Source organism: Vipera berus (assembly GCF_964194415.1).
Source record: "Vipera berus genome assembly, chromosome: 4".
Classification (NCBI taxonomy): Eukaryota; Metazoa; Chordata; class Lepidosauria; order Squamata; family Viperidae; genus Vipera; species Vipera berus.
The window spans coordinates 84,768,069-84,791,392 of NC_138206.1; the positions used below are offsets into that span (position 1 = coordinate 84,768,069).

A 23,324-nucleotide genomic window follows, 5' to 3' on the forward strand; every position below is an offset into this window, starting at 1 on the left:
GACTTCAGTTCCTAAATTGCTATGTCACTTACTCCATCTTAGGTCCATTAACCACCCGTGGCAAGTAGAGCAAAGTTTCAAAAGTTCAAAATTTACCAAGACAGTCCAAACAGTTCACTTTCCATGCCCGATTTTTCAAAGGCTCAGTCTCCGAGACTCCAAAGGTAATCTTTGCCCTGTTGCTTTTCTGTCGTTTTGTCTGATTTCACGGCTAGTTTACAGTTTACAGCAGTTTCCACAGCTAGTTTACAGTCTAATAACTTCCTGGCTTCCTCTTCTTGTCACTCTCGCCTAACGCCTTCTCTCAGTGCTTCTATCGCCGCTTGTTCCCTCTCCGTAAGGCACCCACTTCAAGCCAGTGTCTCTTTCCCAAGCGCTTCCTAATATTTTCATATATAAATATTTGGATATACTTTCCGTCAGCTCCGTTCTACCGTTGTACCACTAAGTCAGTGCTAGCTCCATCCCTCTGTCAGGTCTTCATGTCGGCCATTACTGTCCTCCTTCTCCCCAGTTTGCTCGCATCAGGCTTTCTCCGGATCTCCGACATGAGCTGCTGCACATGTAGGTTCTCCGGGATGCCTGCAACTTCAGCTGTCCCTACAGGACCTCCTAGGGCTCCGAAAAGCCCCCACAAACACTGGGTGAGAGGTTGTGTGTGACAGAGAAATCTGTTCACACAGCCGCCCGCTCTGACAGCTGGCTCCGCCCAACCAAAATCTTGTCAAATTCTTGTGGGATTATATTGATTCCAAATTCCTGCTTATCCCTATTAAACCTTGAGCTCATTTGAGAATACGACCACCAATCCAACTCTATACCCCCAGAATGTAACTCCTCCCTGGATTTAAGATTGCCTCTCAGATCTATGAGATCTTTATACCTATAATTTCGGTCTGGATTGTGTAACATCGAATAGGTTACAGCTTCCAAAGGAGTAAACCAGCCAGGTATCTTTGTATAAATCCACCCTCTCACCATACGCCAAGAGTTTATCAATACATCCCTAATATAATGATTAGAGAAAACTTTATATTAACTATCCTTCCTTGGCCAGAGATAGGCATGCCATCCCTGCGTTAAATTATATCCTTCAATAGTTAACACCCTCCTTCTAGATAACACAACCCAGTCCCTAATCCAAGCCAAGGCAGAGGCATGGTAATACAGCTCCCAATGTGGGAGCCCCAGTCCTCCCCTTGTTTTGTGCTCCTGCAATGTTCTCCTTTTAATATGCAGCTTTCGATTATTCCATATGAATTTACCAACTATCTGTCCTAGTTTTTTAAAAAATTTCTTACCTAGTTTTGCAGGAGCAGTTTGGAATAGGTATAACCACTTTGGCAAAATATGAGTCTTAATCACTGCGATTCGTCCTAGGATTGAGAGTTGAATGTTTTTCCAGCTGTCTAATTTCTTCTCCATCTCGGTCATCAATTTTTGATAATTTAACTCCTTTATAGATGGACACCTTGAAGATAACCAAATACCTAAATATTTAACTTTTTTAACTATTTGGATCCCCATCACCTCTTGTAATTGTACCTTGGATTCAGTTCCTATATTCTTTACCAAAAATTAGTTTTATCTCCATTAATCTTTAAACCTGCTACTTCTCCAAAGGCACTAATTTCCTCCAGTAATTTAGGGCCTGATTCCAATGGGTCTTCCAAAATAAAAACTAAGTCATCAGCGAAAGCTTGAAGTTTATATTGCTGATCATTTATTTTTAATCCTTTAATATTATTATTTTGCCTAATTATAATCAATAGTGGTTCTAAAGTCAGAATAAACAGCAGAGGTGAAAGGGGGCATCCCTGTCTCGTACCTTTTTGTATATCAATTTTCCCAGTCATTTCACCATTGAATAATACTCGGGCAGATTGCGTAGTGTAAATTGTTTGTATAGCTCTTACAAAATTAGGTCCAAATCCCATTTTAATCATCTGATATATTAAAATTTCCCAACTAACCATGTTGAATGCTTTCTGAGCATCGAGAAACATCATTGCCAACTGTTTACTAGGGTGCATCTCATAGTATTCCAACGTATTCATCACTATTCTCAAATTATCTCTTATTTGCCGATTTGGAAGAAACCCATTCTGATCTGAATGTATAAATTCTCTTAAGAATACTTTAAGCCTGCCCACCAGAATTGAGGCAAAAAAATTATAATCTGCATTCAATAGCGAAATGGGTCTATAATTTTTAACCAAGGTACGATCTGAATCTTCCTTTGGGATCAAAGATATATAAGCCTCTGTCCATGACTGGGGTATTTTCCCTTCACTAAAAACCTCATTAAATAAATCTTTTAAATGGCCACTAAACGTTCCCAACATCTCTTTATATAATTCCATCGGGAGTCCATCCGTTCCCGGGGTTTTCCCATTCGATTGTTTCTTAATTGCCTCCTTCCCCTTCTGAGATCTCTGAATTCAAAATTTGTTTTACATTCTCAGGAACCTCCTGTAAGTCCACCCTTTCTTAGTAACTTCCAATCCTTTCTTCTAAAATTGGGTCTTATACAATGTGGTAAAGAATTCCTGAATCACCTTTTTCTTTTGTTCATTTGATCCCACCATATTTCCCATCCCATCCTGTAACCATTCTATTTTTCTCGCAATTGCTCGCTTCCTAAGCCTATAGGACAACCATTTTCCAGCCTTGTTGGAATGTTAAAAAATTGTTTATTCCTTTGAATTTTCTCTGCTAATTCACGTTGATCCAGGAGGGAAATCTCGTGTCACGTAATATCTTTTCTCTCCCTCGCTATTACTGAGGATGGATCTTTCTGAAGAGCCTCCTCGGCCTCTGTCAACATTCCCATCAACTCCAATCTCTTAACCCCCTCTTTTCTTCCACTTATGTGCTGAATACTTATTTGCTATCCCTCGAATCACTACTTTCGCAGTGTCCCATATAATTTGAATTGGTGTATCTTCCCTTCTATTCTCCTTAAAAAGTATCCCATTTCCTGGTTCAACACGTTTTTGAATTGTTCTTCTTTTAAAAGAGCTGCTCTCATTGTCCATCTATACTTCTTCTTTTCTCCTTTTCAAACCAAAACTAACGGGCTGTGATCTGCCCAGTCATTAGTCATAATCTCTATTTCCCTAACCATCTCTTTCAATTCATGGGATGCCCATATCATATCAATTCGGGTCCATGTTTGATGCCTGGGGGAGAAATAAGTATATTGCCACTCTTCCCTATGAAAATCTCACCATATATCACATATACCTAACTCCTCCCTCACTTGATCCCACACCTTAGGCAATGTTCTTTTTACCCCTTTAAGTAAACGTTGCCCCGGGGTATAGTCTTTATCAACATCTATTGCATTGAAGTCTCCTACAATGCATATATGCTCGTATTCTAACCCTGCTATTACTTTATATAAACCTTGAAAAGAGGCACACTGATTACAATTTGGTGCATACACATTCACCAATAAGATCTTCTTCTGAGCCAATCGAAGTTCTACCATCACTACTCTACCTTCTGTATCTGAATACACCCAGTGGGCCTCAATATTTCGCCGGACGTAAATCACTACTCTCCTTTTCTTTTGTTCTGCCAGGGACACAAAAACTTCCCCCAATTTTGGACACGCTAGTACATTCTGTTGACTTTTAATGATATGGACTTCCTGGATACAAATTATATCATATTTTAATTTACAAAGTTTGGACCAAGTTTTTTTCCTCTTAATAGGAGCATTAAGACCATTAATATTGACAGAAAAAAGGCGAATCTCTTCCTGAATGTCACTGCTTCGCTGTATTCTTTATTTTTTTTGCTAACTGTGTCTCCATTTGAGGGCCCGAGCCTCCCAATTCCCGAGCATCTTCTTATCTATAGTCTTCTTTTCTTTTATTCCTCCACTTCTCCCCTTGAAATCCAATTGGACTTCTTCCTGGCTTTTGCCTTCTAACTTCTCCTCACTCTCCTGATTGAACTGAGATTCAAAAAAAACATGGGCATCCTGTAAGTTATCAATACGATATCTCTTGTCCTGCCATATAAAAGCCAATCCTTCTGATATCAGCCATCGGTAGCGAATGTCAAATTTCCTAAACTGACTTGTTAGGAAATCATATTTTGTCCTCTGATCTCTTACTCTTCTTGGTAGCTGCTTAAGAATAATTACCGATCTTCCTTTAAAGGATATAGTCTTCTCTCTTGCTTTCCTTAGGACCTGCTCCCGCACTGATGTTTTATTCAGTCGGACATGTATCTCTCTCGGGAGTTTGTTTCAACGTGCATAACTAGTGTAAAGCTGAAATACGTCATCTATATCCCTCAATATCTCTTGTGGGTTCACCTCAAGCACTCCAGCCAAAATCTCTGTCACAATAGTTTCCAACTGCTCCTCTTGGTCCTCTTCAATGTTTTGTAAATGTAGGAAGAAGGCAGATTTATCTAATTCAAGGGCAATTATTTCATCCTCCAGGCGTTTGTTAGCTATCACCAGCCGGTGTTCCATACTTTCCACTTTTACATCTGTCTTATCCATTCTCATTTCCACCACCTGGATCCGTTCCTCTTGACTCACTACCATTGTCTGCATTTCCTGGAGCTTCATATGTATACTCCTTATTTCTCCCTTTAAACCTTCCATCTGGTTACCCATCTCAGCCTTCATTTCCCGCTTTAACTCTTCAAATCCTATAGCTGTAGTTTCCTGATTTTTCAACATTAAGTCTTGAAGTGACTTGAACATATCCTGAACTCCCTGTATAGATAAAGCATCTTTATTTCCTGTCACTGTCTCATCCGGAAATTTGCAAGCAGGCAGGGGTCTAATTGATGGGGATTCTGTGGGCACAGGCACTATGGTCTTCTTCTTGGCAAAAGTTGTTATGGTCGCCATTTCCATTATTCTTTGGTGCTCTTCCAAAATAGCCTACACTTACCCAATCTCCAAGACTCCTCCCCAAGCACCTTGTACTCTCAATATTATCCTAATCACCCAATTTCTTTTTAAACCCCTAATATTTAACCAATATTCAATTATAAATATTCCTGTAAACAGTTATATCAAAACTTATCAAATTATGCCAATTAATCAATTAATTATCCATACACACAATTCAATACTAAATCTCAACCATAATACCAATCAAAAACTAATTGATTAATATATTAGTAAATTAATTATTTTTAATCACTTAATTTATACGTTTATGGAACAATTATTTCCTTTATAAAAATAAATAATCAAATCTAAGTTTATTAAAGTAGGGGTTAAATATGTTATTATATAAGATATAAAAAGAAAAAATATAGAGAATATAGTAAATAGGCCCTATCAATGGCAAAAAAGAAAGGGAATAAGTAATAATATGGATAAGCCAATATTAAAAAAGGGGGGGAAGATGTAACCCAGTTCAGTATATTTAAATTCCTTATTCTTCAAGCAGGCGTGGCAGTCCAATTCAGTTCAGTTCAGTTCCTCTTATCTTCTCTGCTGACAAATATTACGATGTTACAATCCAACTAAGTAAACCTCCAAGAAAGGAGCAGAAAAAAAATTCGATGCCAGATCGAATATTTATATTTATTATATTTATTATAGAAAAGGGGTCTCCAGGCTGTTATGCATTAACGAATTAACGAATCACCATCCAGATCCCAGATATTTCCAAAGGAGAAAAAAGGAGAAAAAATAAAAAAAAAAACTTATCAAAATTTAAAGAAAGAGTCTGTCCACCGAAGAAAAACACCAAGGAAGTAACTGGAATCCTCAAATCAGCCTGTGAGTCTCTCTAAGGTGGCTATTGTTAAAAGCCTCTATTGTTATCTGCCGCTATAATCACGGCTGGATGATACTTCATGCTGCTCACCTCTCAAACAATCATCAAACGAAAGGGGGGATTCTCATTCTCTTTTAATATTCACTCTTAACTCGGCCTGGGACGTCAGTAGCTTCCTTCTAAATTGCTGAGTCACAGCTCCAGGACAGCCATTCTTCAGGTGTCTTATCTCAATACCAGCACCACGGGAGGATTTCTCACTGCTAAGCAGGGATTTTGCAAGTTCCCTGCATTTGCCGAGCATCCTCTCTTCTTCGCCTGCTGATCCCCAGCTGGTGATGGCTATGTAGAGCCGCACAGTGTCGGGAAAACAAGCTGCGATCCGAAGAGATATTCCAGGACCCGCTTGCCTGCTGTGACCTCAGCCCCGGAAGTTCCCAGGATTTTATTTTATGTACTCTACGTCAGAGGTCCCAACCTTTCAGGCACCAGGGACCGGTTCTATGGAGAAAGGTTTTTCTACGGACTGGAGAGTGCATAGTTTTGTGTGCTGCCTGCACCCCATAGATAGGGCTTTGCTTGTTTGTGTGGACCGTTTGCTGACATGCTGTGGCCTGGTACTAGTCCACAGATTGGGGGTTGGGGACCCCTGCTCTAAGTTTTTAAAAATAAAGCTGTCAGTATTAGCCTTATAATTAAAACTGAATAAAATATATAGGCATAGTTATCTTTGAAACTGAATGGAATCTTTATATCTAAAATGAAATGAAATATAGTTGTCTTTTATAAGAATATCAGGTTAAAGACTTTTAGTGGAAAGTAAGAGAAATTTTTGAATTTGCACATTAAATTTGAAAATGTTTAGAACTGATGTAATAGTTTTGGTAGAAAGAAATGTTTGTTTGGGGAAACATAAAAATATATTTGGGGATTCTTTTTACTCTGTAGGGTGTTCTTTGTTTTTTTGCTATGAAAATGAAGTAATTTCCTAAGACAAGAAATGTGCCAAATTTTGAAATATAATCTTAAGTTTAGAAATATTTATTTTTATTTTTCTTATGTGTTCTCTGTTCCATTAGTATCAAAGTAACAGAAAGAACAATTGGAGACTGAACATTGAATGGCAGCAATGTGCTGCAATGTATCATTTTAATCATTCTTTTTCAAAGCACTGAGCATAGACAGTTGTGGTATAAAGGTGTTCACTATGGTTGAAAAATAAAACTATAAATTGTCAAATTACAGTACATCATCTTAAATTACAGTACATCTACTGCTAAGCTTGTAAGCCGCCCTGAGTCTTCGGAGAAGGGCGGGATATAAATGGAATTAAAATTTTTTAAAAAATCTACTTAATCCTTTTTCTACCTTCAAGTCCTTATATGTCAAAATGGGGAAGCTTCAGATGGGTGCTGATTGTAAGAACTCAGTTCCAGTTTAAACATTACCTGTTTCTTCCAAATGAGCCATATTTGGATCTGAATCCAGGATTCATCCATGTAAATTGTGAAATACTTTTGGCAGCTTTTTTTTTACCCAGATAAACTTAACAAACAAAATTCATTATAGCAACAACAGCAAGCAAAAGTATTTTTTCTAAATAAAAATCTATATGATTTGGCCTTCTCAACTGACATGAGAATACATCATGTAAGACAAATATAACTGTGCCTACTGATCAACTCAAGGTTGACTCAGCCTTCCGAGGTTGGTAAAATGAGGACCCAGATTGTTGGGGGCAATGTGCTGCCATTTGTAAACAGCTCAGAGTGTGCTTTAAAGCACTATGGAGTGGTATATAAGTCTAAGTGCTACTCCTATTCCTATTCCTACTTAATCTCTCTAATACTAGTCATAATTTATCATTTGCATTTACCCTATAATATTTTAATTGTTATGCTGATTTAACAACAGTATAGACATATACATTTCATGCCAGGGTTTTTCAACCTTGATTTAAGATTTGTTGCAGATTTGGACTTTTACTCCCAGTATTCCCTAGCTGGCTGGGGAATTCTGGGAGTTAAAGTCCAGACTTCTTAAAGTTACCAAGGTTGAGAAACATTGCTTCAAGTTATGCATCATTTCAGATTCAGATCCAGTTCTTTAAGGCACCGAAGCCTTTCCCAGGTTCCTATAGTTGCTCATACAATCTGCGTAAAAATACAGCCGATGTCAACACTGCTAACATTGGATGTTCTTGCTTTCACAAAAGATGAAGAAGCAGCTATTTTATATTTCTACTTGTGTATCACTTTTAGAGTTAAAGTTAGATGAAGAAGGGAGGGGGAAGGAAGAATATGCATGGGGGATTAGTTAGACATAATAACATAGTAGCGGAGCATTTTCAAGATTGAATGTAATAAGAGGTGATAAGAAAGAACAGGGTTAAACTAAGGAGGGAGAACTTACCCTTCAAACTAATTGGAGAATGTGATTTATGACAGCAACAAAAGGAGGGAACTATGTTTTAATATTATTGTGCTTAGGGGAGGGGAATCCAGATTCCGGCTTTAAGCAAGTATTACTGATGTTATATTGCTCTAATAAAAGATTTTTAAGGTAAACAATGCCTCAGAGTTCTTTGAAGAGTTCATCCATTGGAAACTTGACAGCCACTTTAGTGAGGTTCTGTCAGGACTACAACTACTCCAGTCATGGTTTGCTTGCTGTCAGTCTATCATAAACAACAGGGCAAGGGAACTGCAGGGTGGGATAGGGAGAAGTAGCAGGAAAGAAATCAAACTTACTCAAACTTACTCAGTTCAAAGTCATGCCCCAGCTGTATGCAGTTGATTAATGAGGTCCTACATGATCATTTATACAAAGGAGTTCTGGTGTATCTTGATGACATCCTTATATACAGTACGAATATGACTGACCATATAAGGCTGGTGAGAGAAGTGTTAAAGAAACTATTGAATGTCAAGCTTCATGTCAAATTGTCAAAATGTGAATTTCACCAAACCCGATTAGATTATCTTGGCTATAGAATTTCCAATGAAGGCATTGAAATGGATCCAGCCAAAGTGAAAGCTCTAACTGAATGGCAACCTCCAAAGACTCGCAAACAGCTCCAGAGCTTCCTAGGGTTTGCCAATTTCTACCGTCAATTAATTCCCTCTTTGATTGCTCTACCCCTTACAGAACTACTCAAAATGGGTAAAGGAGGGGGGAAACCATGACCTGGCCAACCACTAGCATGGACTATGTGTTGTCAAACAGCTTTTGAGAATGTAAAAAGACTATTTGCTGCTGAGCCGGTTCTAAAGCACCCCTGCCCAGGGCAGCCTTTTGTAATTCAAGCTGATGCCAGCAATGTGGCAGTCGGAGATGTATTTGTTCTGTACCAGCCTGCTACCGGCCCTGCAGAGAAGGCAGGGACAACCCCTTTACAAACGGCAAGAGGCTGGAATTACGCCTGCCAAATTTATTCACATAAAACAGAGCAAGACAAGACACCAACCATAAAACACGAGCTAAGAAGCAGGAACAATCCAAGCGGTTGCCTTCAGCAAACCAGCCCTCCCACACATTCCCCTTAAATACAGTTCAGGGCGTGGCCTCTCTGTGCCTCCTTCCGAGGTGCCCCATTGCCTTCCTCTGTTTACTCCTGACTGACTGCCTCCTGCGTCGGGCGTCCTTGAACAGGGCCAGCTGTGGGTCATCTTCATCCACGCTGTCAGGCTCACACAGCTGGGTCTGCATCATGACCAGATGAGAGGGCCCTTGCTGGGGGCTCTCATCAAGCTGTCCAATCCCCTCAGCAAGCTCTTCAACACCCCCCTCCTCCTCCTCTGAGTCGTCTGACCCAACTGCCGAACCCACAGGCTGACCCTGAATCATAACAGTATTACTGCAAAAGAATAAAAGTGGGGTCCTGCAACCTTGTGCCTACACCTCTAAGAAATTCACTGAAAGCGAGAGGAGATGGGCAGTCTAGGAGAAGGAGGCCTTCTCAATTAGGTGGGGACTATTAAACGCAACAGTATCTAGAAGGGAGCAAGGTGCCTTTTGAAGTATGGACAGATCACAAAAATCTAGAGGCACTGAAAACTCCCCGCAAATTGTCCCTAAAGCAAGTGCTATGGGCACAGTACTTTAACTGTTTTAACTTTACTCTAAAGTACATGCCAGGAGGAAAAAATTTCCAAGCTGATGCACTATCGAGATTGCCCCAGTACAAAAGTGAATGCGAAGAAGTTAACGAGGCAATTATCTCCAGTCCACAAACTGCTGCTCAACTCATGCCTCACAGGACCCCTAATCCTGATGACCCTGGGGTAAATAAAATAAAACAAGAACTCCTCACCGATCAATGGTTCAAAGACAATCAGACCTCCTAACATGCAGGGATGGTCCAGCTTTACAAGGGGGTGGGAATTGTACTTTCCTGAAGCCCTCTGTCTTAACGCTCTCAAATACAGCCATGATGTCAAACAGGCTGAACACTTCGGATATTATTATTATTATTATTATTATTATTATTATTATTATTATTATTATTATTATTATTATTATTATTATTATTATTATTATTATTATTATTATTATCTAAAAACTCTGCATCTCATCCACCAGCAATTTTGGTGGCTGGGACTAAAAAGAGATGTGGAAAACTATGTCAGGAGCTGTACTGTATGTGCCACCATGAAAAGAATCTCAGGGAAAACCCCTGGGTTACTGCAGATGGTGGCTGACCCTTCTCAACCATGGGAAGAAATAGCTATGGACTTTATAGTAGACCTACCTGACAGTAGAGGAAATACTGTCATCTGGACTGTGATAGACCTGTTTTCAAAACAAGCTCATTTGATCGCCTACAAAGGACTCCCATCAGCCCATCGCCTGACTAAATTGTTCCTAAAACATATCTACTGGCTACATGGTGCCCCGAAGCCAATAATTTCAGACAGAGGGGTGCAGTTTACAGCGAAATTTTGGAGGAATTGCCAGAATTTGATGAACTCATGAATGCAGTAGGTGATAGCTTGGCCAATGATTCTAGTGTTGCTCCAATTGAACTGGTGCTGTTTGGTGTTGGTATGGGTAGAGATTAAGGATTTGGGATCATGGTATTTGACTGTCAGCTAATGTTCATGGATCCTGGTTTTTAACTGATGTGATGTTTGTCCCTCGTAGAATTGGTTTCAATGGTTACAGTTGAATTTGTAAATTACATTGTTTCTTTCATCCTTCTGTATCTTGTCTTTGGTTCTGCTTAATTCCTGGTGGAGTGTGGCTATAGGTATTGCTATTCCTAGGACTTGGAAAATTCTGGCTGTCATTTCCAACAATCCTTTTTTGAATGGTAGGGTTATTTTTTGTGTGTGATTGGCTGTGTGGTGTGTGTTGGGTGCTGTGGGTCAGAATGCAAAGTTTTCAATGACTCAAATCCATAGCTCTACCCACCATACAACCAAAAGTCTGGACGTGCTACATCAGTGACACTTTCATCATCATCAAACGTTCCCAAATTGAACAAACACACCACCTATTTAATAACATATTCCCTGGGATCAAATTTGCATGCAAAGTGGAAACAGACAACAGACTCCCATTCCTTGATATCAACATAAGAAGAATGGAGAATGGAGAACTGGAATCCCGTGTCTACCAGAAACCAGATCCCAGCTTTGCAAGCAATCATACCACTGCACACAAAAGACACTGTGTCAAGACCTTTTTCAGAAGGGCCAGTTTACACTGCAGCACCATGACAATAAAAAATGCAGAATAGAAATGTCTGTTCGACATCTTCCTCCATAATAGCTATCCAAAAAACTTTGTATTATGACACACAGCACCCAAACTACAACACACTACATAGCTGACCACATGCAAAAACTAATCCTACCATGCACAAAAGGGTTGTCGGAAATGACAGTCAGAATTTTTAACCCCCAGGAATTTGTTGTTGTTAGTTGTGAAGTCATGTCCAACCCATCGCGACCCCATGGACAAGGTTCCTCCAGGCCTTCCTGTCCGCTACCATCTTCTGGAGTCCATTTAGGCTCACGCCTACTGCTTAAGTGACTCCATCCAGCCACCTCATTCTCTGTCATCCCCTTCTTCTATTGCCCTCAACCTTTCCCAGCATTAGGCTCTTCTCCAGTGAGTCTTTCCTTCTCATTAGGTGGCCAAAGTATTTGAGTTTCAACTTCAGGAACTGGCCTTCCAAAGAGCAGTCAGGGTTGATCTCCTCTAGGACTGACCGGTTTGATCGCCTTGCAGTCCAAGGGACTCGCAGGAGTCTTCTCCAGCACCATACAGTACTTCAAAGGCCTCAATTCTTTGGCCCTCAGCCTTTCTTATGGTCCAACTTTCACAGCCATACACTGCAATTGGGAAGACCATAGCCTTGACTATACGCACTTTTGTTGGCAGGATGTCTCTGCTTTTTAGTGTGCTGTCTAGATTTGCCATGGCTTTCCTCCCCAGGAGCAAGCGTCTTTTAATTTCTTGGCTGCAATCCCTGTCTGCACTGATCTTGGAGCCCAGGAAAATAAAATCGGTCACTACCTCCATTTCTTCCCCATCTATTTGCCAGGAATTGAGAGGGCCGGGTGCCATGATCTTGGTTTTCTTAATGTTTAGTTTCAACCCAACCTTTTCACTCTCCTTCTTCACTCACAACAAGAGGCTCTTTGGTTCCTCTTCACTTTCTGCCATTAGAGTGGTATCATCTGCATATCTTAGGTTATTGATATTTCTCCCAGAAATCTTAATTCCAACTTTTGATTCATCTAGCCCTGCCTTTCTCATGATGTGCTCTGCATATAAATTAAACAGGCAGGGTGACAGTATACAGCCTTGCCGGACTCCTTTCCCAATTTTGAACCAATAAGTGGTTCTGTGTCCAGTTCTCAATGTTGGTTCTTGACCCGCATATAGGTTTCTCCAGGGCTTTTTTTCTCATAGAACGCTCAGAACGGAGTTCCGGCACCTTTTTTGGATGGCACCTTGTAAGGTAGGCAAGGTGGGTTGTATGACATGTGTGAGTTCAAGCACCTTTTTCTTTTACAAAAAAAGCACTGGGTTTCTCCCTTGCCTTTCGCTTTCCTCCTGTCCTCAGCTATTTGCAAAGCTTCCTCAGACAGCCATTTTGCTTTCTTTCATTTCTTTTTCTTTGGGATGGTTTTAGTTGTTACTTCTTGTACAATGTTGCAAACCTCCATCCATAGTTCTTCAGGCACTCTGTCTATCAGATCTAATTCTTTAAATCTATTTGTCACCTCTACTGTATATTCATCCGGGATTTAGTTCATACCTGAGTGGCCTAGTGGTTTTCCCTACTTTCTTCAGTTTAAGCCTAAATTTTGCAACGAGAAGCTCATGGTCTCAGTCACAGTCAGCTCCTGGTCTTTTTTTTACTGACTGTATAGAGCTTCTCCATGTTTGGCTGCAGAGCACATAGTCAATCTGATTTCTGTGTTGACTGTCTGGTGATGTCCATGTGTAGAGCCATCTCTTGGGTTGTTAGAAAAGAGTGTTTGCTATGACCATCGTATTCTCTTGACAAAATTCTATCAGCCTGTGCCCTGCTTCATTTTGTACTCCAAGGCCAAACATGCCTGTTATTCCAGTTATCTTTTGGCTTCCTACTTTAGCATTCCAATCCCCCATGATGATAAGGACATCATTTTTTGGTGTTATAAGGTGTTGTAGGGTTTCATAGAACTGGTCAATTTCATCCTCTTCAGCACTGGTGGTTGGGGCATAGACTTGGACTACTGTGATATTGAATGGTTTGCCTTGGATTCAAACTGAGATCATTCTGTCATTTTGGGGATTATATACCAGTATTGCTTTTCCTACTCTTTTATTAAGTATTTATTTATTTATTTTATTTTAATTCCATTTATATCCCGCCCTTCTCCGAAGACTCAGGGCGGCTTACAAGCTTAGCAGTATGAAGGCTACTCCATTTCTTCTGAGGGATTCTTGCCTGCAGCACTATACCTGATGGTCATCTGAATTAAATTCACCCATTCCTGTCCATTTTAGTTTGCTGATTCCTAAGATGTTGATGTTCAGTCTTGTCATCTCTTGTTTGACCATGTCCAGCTTTCCTTGATTCATGGATCTTACATTCCAGGTTCCTATGGAGAAAAAATCTTTACAGCATCGGACTTTCCTTTCATCATCAGATACATCCACAGCTTAGCGTCCTTTCAGTTTTGGCCCAGTCGTTTCATTCTTTCTGGCACTACTAGTACTAGCCCTCTGCTCTTCCCCAGTAGCATATTGGATGCCTTCTGACCTGAGGGGCTCATCTTCCAGCGTCATATCTTTTTTTCCTTTTGGTACTGTCCATGGGGTTTTCATGGCAAAGATACTGGAGTGGGTTACCATTTCCTTCTCCAGTGGATCACATTTTGTCAGAACTCTCTGCTATGACCTGTCCGTCTTGGGTGGCCCTGCATGGCATAGCTCATAGCTTCACTGAATTACGCAAGTCCCTTCACCATGACAAGGCAGTAATCCATGAAGGGGCCCCTAGGGATAGCAATACCTATAGCCACACTCCACCAGGAATTAAGCAGAACCAAAGACAAGATACAGAAGTATGAAAGAAATAATGTAATTTACAAAATCAACTGTAACCATTTCAACCAATTCTACGAGGGACAAACATCACATCAGTTAAAAACCAGGATCCATGAACATTAGCTGACAGTCAAATACCATGATCCCAAATCCTTAATCTCTACCCACACCGACACCAAACAGCACCAGTTTGATTGGAGCAACACTAGAATCATTGGCCAACCTATCACCTACTGCACTCATGAGTTCATCAAATTCTGGCAGTCCACAAGCAATTCCATCAACAGATACATTGACCTACAACCAGCCTACAAATCCCTCACTATCCAAATCAACCACACAGCCAACCAGAGACAACACTGACCTTCAACCAACCCACACAAACCCCTCTCTTCCTCCCCACCAGCAATTCATCTCCCAATGACGCTGACCTGATGTAACCTCCCATCACAAGACCCATCACAAGCTCCTCATGACTCATACCTGACCCATCACAAGATTCTCACTTGACATACCTGAAGCCATTATAAACAGAATAACACTGACATCCCCTAAACTCCACTGAAGGTGTTACCTAGCCTGTAATGAAACATTTGGAAACCAACCTACAAGCTTGGAGAGCAAACCTTCGCCCTCATCCTACACCCAAGCTACAAATATTTGCCACTATTGCAAAGCTCTTATTATTATTGGCTCTTATTATTTATTTCAAAATATTTATTTAAATGTTTTATTTTGTATTCCTTGTTTTTGTAATAATTCATTTTGTTGTGTTTTATTTTAGAATCACAACTACTGCAGCTTGCATGATGGACTTGAGAAGGTACCCATTAGATGAACAAAATTGTACACTGGAAATAGAAAGCTGTACGTATTTCTATTAATTTCAGGTATATGAAATATATTGTGCAAAATAGTTTTTTTAGTTTGTTACTAATATTTATTTAATTTCTCATGCCCATAATATGCATCACATTCTTAACAGTTCAAAATCATTCAAGCTCACTTCAGGTGCATTTCATATAATCACCTCCTGTTTTTTATCTTCTACCGTGGTCTGCAGTTGCAACTTGCAGTTGTCAGCAGCACTGTTTCATAATTATTCTGAATTTTGTAAATAAATTTAAAGTATCTATATGGAATGACATTAACCCACTGGTGCTCAATAAAAAAATAAAAATAAAAAAGCAAAAAAGGAGGTAATTGAAGCAATGTCTGAATCTATTGTGAAATATGTAATGCCTTCAGTAATGATTATAGTTAACAAACATTTGGAAAAAAAAGTAACTGGTACATCCAAAGAATTACGTTAAAAAAATACAGAAATTCAGATGACCTAAGGCTCAAAGGCAAAAAGGAATCATCTTGTATAAGTTTTGATAGTGGGGAAAAGAAAGAAAATGATAGTAAGAAGCAACACCAACAGGGAAAAAATGGAGAAAAAAAGAAATGCTAGTGAAGACTAACACTTTGATGAAGAATTATATTTAAATTTATTTTGATAAAATTGATTTCCAGAGCAATTTGTTAGTTAAACCATTTAAGAGAACAAATGAATCTTTTCAAAATAAAGATGGATCTTATTCTACAGGTTATTGAGAAGGACAAGAGCGCAAAGGAGGCAGTCAACACTGAACAATGTCATAGTTTTATAAACCTTTACCAAACACCAAAAAGTGTTGAGAAGTAGTTTTATTTTTGCTGTAGAGTTATTTGCAAATAGTAAGACAAACAATGGAACATCCATATTTATAACTGGCTGTAAAACATGGTGGAAATTAAATCCCAAAGTCTCTGAATATGAGGTATCAGAACCATATCTCTTCTGATTCTTGTTCTGAAGCAATGAATCAAATAATGCCACTGTTCATTATCATCAACCCATTTTCCATCATTTTTGCAAAGAAGAAAATATTTACAAGGTTTAATCAAATATAATAGAAAGGTATGATAACTATTGAATATATTTTAATAGAAATTTTCTAACTGCACAGACATTTGAAAGTAGCCACAACTGATCCCAAAGAAACAAAGATATGGACAGTATCTTTGATACTGATTTTTTTGTGAAATAGAATTTTAATGGATCTCTGCACTTATCCTTATGTTTAGGCCTTTTCCTAAGTATTGTGAATCTGTTGTCTCATGTGAAAGAGTGTTTTAAATTTAAAAGTTAAAATTAATGGAAAATGTTCTTTGATAAGTGAAGACAGATTGACAAACCTGTAAATCCTGCCTATTGAATATGCAATGAATATTTTTGATGAAGTCACTGACTAATTTGCAGTAGTTAAAAGCTTGAAAAGAAAAAAAAACATATTATTAAAAAACATATTATTATTCCTTGCTGCCAATGAATTACTAGTAAGATTTTTATCATTTCTCTCCAAAATGCATTAATGTAATTAAAAAGCATTGATCGATTCTTTTCTGATTATTTTTATTATCCATTTCATTACATGGTTTTTACTGTAAATGATTTTGTCATATAGATGGCATGTAGGTAAAAAATGATAAATCCTGAATGTCATATACACTGAATTTTCCTTGATTAAGTGCAAGTAAAATTAAATGGGTTATAAGATTTTGGAAAGTAGATAACTGTATTATATGTTTGATAGTTAATGAGTATGGCAAGGCAGCAATGCTGGGACTAGTTTGATCCTTTTTCAGATTCCTTAATAGCTAGACTAATGACTCACTTAAAAGATAGAATTGGAGGACAATCTGGTTTCCATCTCAATGTTTTGGAAACATAGTTTTTCTTTCCCAGACTTAGAGAATTCCATTACATTACTTTTGAGATATCCCGCCTTCTATACTACAGGCTCAGCCATTCTACTAAAGTGTATAAAAATGTAGCAAAGACTCTATTGAAATTACATTTTAAGAAGAATGGTCTTCAAGGAGAAGGTCTATCTGTATCTACAGTAGAACTGATATGTAAGTCTCCAAGTATTTTATTGCAAAAATAGTCACCTGCATTACCTGACAAATGACTCAAATCAAACATCCTTTAATGCCATCCATGCCTTCAAAGCTTGATCGTCAGTATCACTATCCATTTTTACAGGTATTACTCCATATAGATTTTTTACAGATTAATCATCCCAGCCAATTATGACCTGCATAGTCAGTAACATATAATTATGATAATATTGTGTATTCAACTGATTGAATCTGTAAGATAGTATCACAAGCTCATTGGATAATTGGTGTTATGATATATGGTGAAATGGTCGACATTTATCTCATTTTATGAAATTATCCAGTTTTATTTCATTTTAGCTATCAATAACTTTACATTTATTGCATTATTGTACACAGTTTAAATTATTTTTCAAAAATGAATTTTCACATTTTTATAGTAGTTATCGTATAGCATATATTTATTAGTTCCATGTGAAACAGCATGAATTGTCATGAAACAAGGAGAAAAATTAGTCTGTTCTTCAAATTGTATATCAACCTATAACATGGTTTAGAATGGATATACACACATATTATTATTAATAATTTTGAGGAATATACGCTTAACTCACCAAAGGTTTAGGAGTTGAAAATTTTATTCTCTTCTTTAGGGCAGAATGAAAGTTTTAAGAAAAGTGAGTCTATCATATATTTTGAGAACAAGATACTAAAACATTTCTGCTTTGTTTCCAGATGGATACACAACAGATGATATAGAATTTTATTGGAGAGGTGGAGACAATGCAGTTACTGGAGTAGAAAGAATTGAGCTTCCTCAATTTTCTATTGTGGAATATAAACTTGTGTCCAAAAATGTTGTCTTTGCCACAGGCATGTATTTCCTAACTGTTAAATTTCCATTATTCCTAGTTCTCTAATGCATGCATATATTTTATCTTTATATAAGAGGTAATTAAAATAGGGATAGTGCTAGTTCATTCTTTCTTTACAAATATTTGGTGTTACCAGGTCTGAAATGTTAAAACTGATTAGTTTGTTTGATGATTTTTAAGTAAAGAAAATAATATTTGTATCTGAAACTACATACAGGTAGTCCTTAACTTACAAAAGTTCATTTATTGATCGTTCAAAGTTACAATCGCACTGAAAAAAAAATGATTTATGTCCATTTTTCACAGTTACGTTTGCAGCATCCCCATGATCAAGTGATAAAAATTTAGAAGCTTGGCAACTGGTTCATATTTATGACTTTTGCTGTGTGCCAAGGTCATGTGATCCCCTTTTGCAACCTTCTGACAAGCAAAATCAATGGGGAAGCCAGATTCACTTAACAACCGGGTTGCTAACTTATCAATTGCAGTGATTCACTTAACAACTGAGACAAGAAAGATCATAAAATGGGGCAAAACTCACTTAAAATGTCTCACTTAACAACAGAAATTTTGGGCACAATTATGGTCATAAGTAGATTACTACCTGAATAATGAGATTTAGAAAATTAGTTGGGTCAAGTTTTCCAATCTAATAAAATATTTTTAATAGGAAATTCTAAAAAATAAATACATGAATAGAAATATGTGTTCTAATTAAGCTACAAGTAATAGATTATACAAGGCAGTCAGTTGGCAGTATGGGTGATAAAATTGAGGATTATAATTTATGTTGAAAAGAAAGCAGAAACTCAGGAACAGGTTTCCAGTACAAGTTATTTTTCCCTATCATTCAAATTATTCATAATTAAAACAGTTTGAGAAATGCAGCTATAGTATTTATTATGCTAATTGAAAATAAAAAGGTAAAGGTTCCCATGCGTGCTAGTCGTTTCCAACTCTAGGGGCTGGTGCTCATCTAGGGGCTGGTGCTCATCTCCGTTTCAAAGCCGAAGAGCCAGCGCTTGTCCGAGGACGTCTCCGTGGTCATGTGGCCGGCATGACTAGATGCCAAAGGCACACGGAACGCTGTTACCTTCCCACCGTAGTGGTCCCTTTTTTTCTACTTGTATTTTTATGTGCTTTTGAACTGCTAGGTTGGCAGAAGCTGGGACGAGTAACAGGCACTCACTCTGCTATGCGGCACTCGGGATTCGACCCGCCAAACTGCCGATCTTCTGATCAACAAGCTCAGCATCCTAACCCACTGAGCCACCGCATCCCTTATAAATTGAAAATATTAATATTTTATTATACTGTATTATACTAATATCAATAATAATAGTGCTAATAATAGCCAATGGCATATAATCAATCAAATATAATTTACTGAGTTAAAATATTTAATACTAATATTTGTGTTTTGACAATAGCTACATTACATTTTTTTTCTGCACAAAATTTCAAATTATGGGCTACCCTGTGCTTGTTTTGGGAAGTAATAGGTTCCACTAATACACAATATTTTTGCAATATGTTTAGTATATTTTATTCATTATATTTTAAATATCAGGCAAGTAATTTAAATGAGTGATTTTTAGATAGAAGGTAAAGTATTCCAGATTATTATCATTAAGATTTATTTTAAAGAAAATATATAACAACTTAATGGCTATCTGTTTTTTATTAGGTGCCTATCCAAGACTATCATTGAGTTTTAAGTTGAAGAGGAATATTGGATACTTTATTCTTCAGACCTACATGCCCACAATATTGATTACCATTTTATCATGGGTATCATTCTGGATAAATTATGATGCATCAGCAGCAAGAGTGGCTCTTGGTATGAAATGGGGATGAGTAGGACATTACTTCATTTGCACTATCAAATATCAATTACTAGAATTTGCAACTTATTAATAGGTCAAGATCATTTATATAAATATTGTATTAGTCTGGATTGATTCAGTCATCTGAAATATATAACATTTTTATAAAATCTGTTATTTGAGCTCTCCAAATAGAGCTCAGTTTCCTTATTACTCTAGGAATGGTATGGAAGAACTGACTTTAGAGGAAGATTGTGGTACCCTAAATTTAAATTTAAGGACAAATAAAATTTGAAGGAATAATGCAAAGATAGTGGAATAAAAAGGTTTATGTATTCTTTTTCTTCCAATTCTAATATTTCTTCCCTTAGAGGCCTCTCATTTACTTGATGACACAATTGATGAAAGTCTGGGTAAGAGCAAGCCAGCATTGTGTGAGAAAGCTCCTCTCCATTTCTGTAAATGCTGGTCAAGGTGCCTCCAGGCATGGTAGCTTCTGGATTTACTATACCATAGCTTCAACTTACCCTGAAGGATACTCAGCATACATCAAGGGTATACAAGTTGGATAGCTTTTACACGTACAGAAATATTGCTCAGAGCATCTGCCAGAGATACTAGTTTAAAATACTTTTTAGTATTCACTTTCTCAATTTGTGAGATTGCAAGCAGTAGTCCAAGCTTCTCACTATTTTTAATAGTAATAATGCATGTACCTGGATCATATTTGAATACTACTTTTTGACTATATTTCAGGAAAAAATGTTACAGCTATGAAGTGTTTCTGTGAGAGTTGTACTAGTACTCAAGACATTTCAGTTATTTTTCCAGGGAATCAGGATTTCCCTAGGCTTCGTTAATTTCAAATATTTGCCCCCCCTCTCTCTCTCCCTCCCTCCCTCCCTCCCTCCTCTTTTTCTCTCTTTCTGTCTCTTATTTTTAAAAAATTCTTGTCCTGCAAGTGTTGATGAGGGCTTTGTATACTGTTAATCCCTGCTTATCTGGGTGTTGGCTGCTGGAAGGGAATGTGTCCTGGACTTTTTGATTTCTTCTTTGCTTTTTGTTACCTGTTTTGGTCTGTAAATATGGTTTATTTTTAAGTGTCTATTAATGGCTGATTAGTCTGAACATCAAACTTAAAAGAATTCTCTGGCATTTTTGGATTTGGATTGGTCTAGGATACTCACAATTTCCCAATTGAAATTTTGATTGATTCTGTCCATGTGTGGTACAATTAAAAAGTTTTCATCATGTCTTCTGACTGCTAGTTAATCTTCATTGGTGGGCTCTGCTAATCTTCTGCCCTACATAGTGGCTGGTATGTAGATAACATCATCAACATAATAAAAAAGGAACAACTAGAGAAGACTCACTAAACAATCAACTTCTTCAAAAGAATAAAATTCATAAGGAAAGAAGAAAACAACACACCACTCTTCTTGGATATCAGCAGAGGAGACAAGGTCAAATTAGAAATACAAGCCTACTGAAAAATCACCCACAGCAATCAAATGCTCCACTACTTTCCACAAAAGCAGCTATGTAAAAACATTTTTCAGATAAGCACAAATGTATTGCAGCAACTCAGAACACCATAAATAGGAAGCAGACCACTGTCAAATATCTTCCAACAAAACAATATCCACTCAATTTTATCAAAAAGTACCTGACCATTCAACCCTACAGCACAACCAACACAAAACTAACACATTAAAAACATTGATATATTAAAAACATATCAGAAACAAGACTACTACAACCACATAATAGTACTGTAGCACACAAACCAACTAACCATCTTCAAAACATCTTAAGTAAACTAAAAGATCTAGTATCTCAAGAAGAGGAGTCATCTACAACATACAGTGTAAGGACTTTAATAGTCACTGTTTGTTTGTTTGTTTGTTTGTCTGTTTGTTTGTTTGTTAAATTTATTGGCTGCCCATCTTGCCTCAGGTTAACTGGGCAGCTTACAATCATAAAAGGCAAAAACTGTATAAGCTAAAAGATATGTAGGATTAGACAGGCAGAAGGCTAGCAGAGCACATCCATGAACATCAACTGGCAATCAGAACACATAATGAAGATTTTTAATCTCACAATACATGGACAGACTCAACCACAGGGCATCAACACTGCTAGACATCCCACACTTACAATACTGATGATGTTACCTAATTGGGTAATGAAGCATCTGCAGGCAAACATCCAAGCTCAGAGAGTACCAAGGACTCCACAGTTCAACTCTGAGCTACATGTATTTTCTTCTATTAGAATGTTGTCTCTTGCAATTCTACTTAGTGTTTTTTTTCACATCACTGGAAAACTCCTGGAAATTGCTACAGAAATAAGTTATGAAAATGATGCAAAAAGATATTGATTCTTGTTTTTCTTTCTTTTTAGGTATTACAACTGTCCTTACTATGACAACTATCAATACTCATCTCAGAGAGACTTTGCCTAAGATTCCATATGTCAAAGCCATTGATATGTATCTTATGGGCTGCTTTGTATTTGTCTTCTTGGCCTTACTTGAATATGCCTTTGTCAACTATATCTTCTTTGGAAAGGGCCCTCAAAGGCAGAAGAAACTTGCTGAAAAGACAGCTAAAGCAAACAATGATCGTTCTAAGTTTGAAAGCAACCGGGTAGGATTTTTCATGTCTTCTACAAGTCTGTCTTATTTTCAGTTTCAAGGGATGGTTCCAATCAATGAAATTAAGTACTATTACCTTGCTAGTTGGATTGTATATTAGATTATACAGATAGCATAGCCATCAGCATCACTTTATATTCATTACAGTTTATCAATATAAAATATATAGCATACCAAAATGCAATAAGCACAAAAATTCCTAAAAAGTTGGCAAACTTGAAAATCATAATAGTGAAAAATAGTCATTGGAATTTGTCCTTTCATCATTGGTATTAATGTAGCCTTCCTTCCTTCCTTCCTTCCTTCCTTCCTTCCTTCCTTCCTTCCTTCCTTCCTTCCTTCCTTCCTTCCTTCCTTCCTTCCTTCCTTCCTTTTTTAAGCAATTGGGTTGATCACAGAATAAAAAGAAATAATATGTGATCATGTTTTTTTTAAAAAATGAACAAGATGGTGAATCTTGAAAATTTTTCCCTTAAGTTCTGCTTCCTGAAGTTATGAAACTTCTTTTAACAAAAAGAAAAAAATATGTCAGAGAGACTAGTCCTGCTTGTCTTAGATTACTTAGTATAGCAGAATAATAAACAGTAGAATTCCTTGACATTTTGTTTTTGCAGTTGCATTTATAAGTATCACTATAATAACATTTGATAGGAAAGGACAGCTCTAAAAGTGGGAAATTTTAATATGCATTTTCATAGTTGACAATGCATACTAAACCTTAAATATA

At 37.5% G+C, this 23,324-nt stretch overlaps 1 protein-coding gene across 2 annotated transcripts in view; it reads left to right on the forward strand.

The window, feature by feature from the left end:
* GABRB3 (gamma-aminobutyric acid type A receptor subunit beta3) overlaps positions 1–23,324 on the forward strand; it is a gene marked incomplete at its 3' end in the record, with an annotated part of 329,767 nt that overhangs the window by 285,775 nt on the left and 20,668 nt on the right. For both annotated transcript variants that reach the window (XM_081326818.1, XM_081326817.1), the window contains 4 exons: positions 15,097–15,179; positions 17,976–18,113; positions 19,803–19,955; positions 22,345–22,589. In XM_081326818.1, the coding sequence (XP_081182944.1) occupies positions 15,097–15,179; positions 17,976–18,113; positions 19,803–19,955; positions 22,345–22,589 (619 nt within the window). The remainder of the gene's footprint in view (positions 1–15,096; positions 15,180–17,975; positions 18,114–19,802; positions 19,956–22,344; positions 22,590–23,324) is intronic.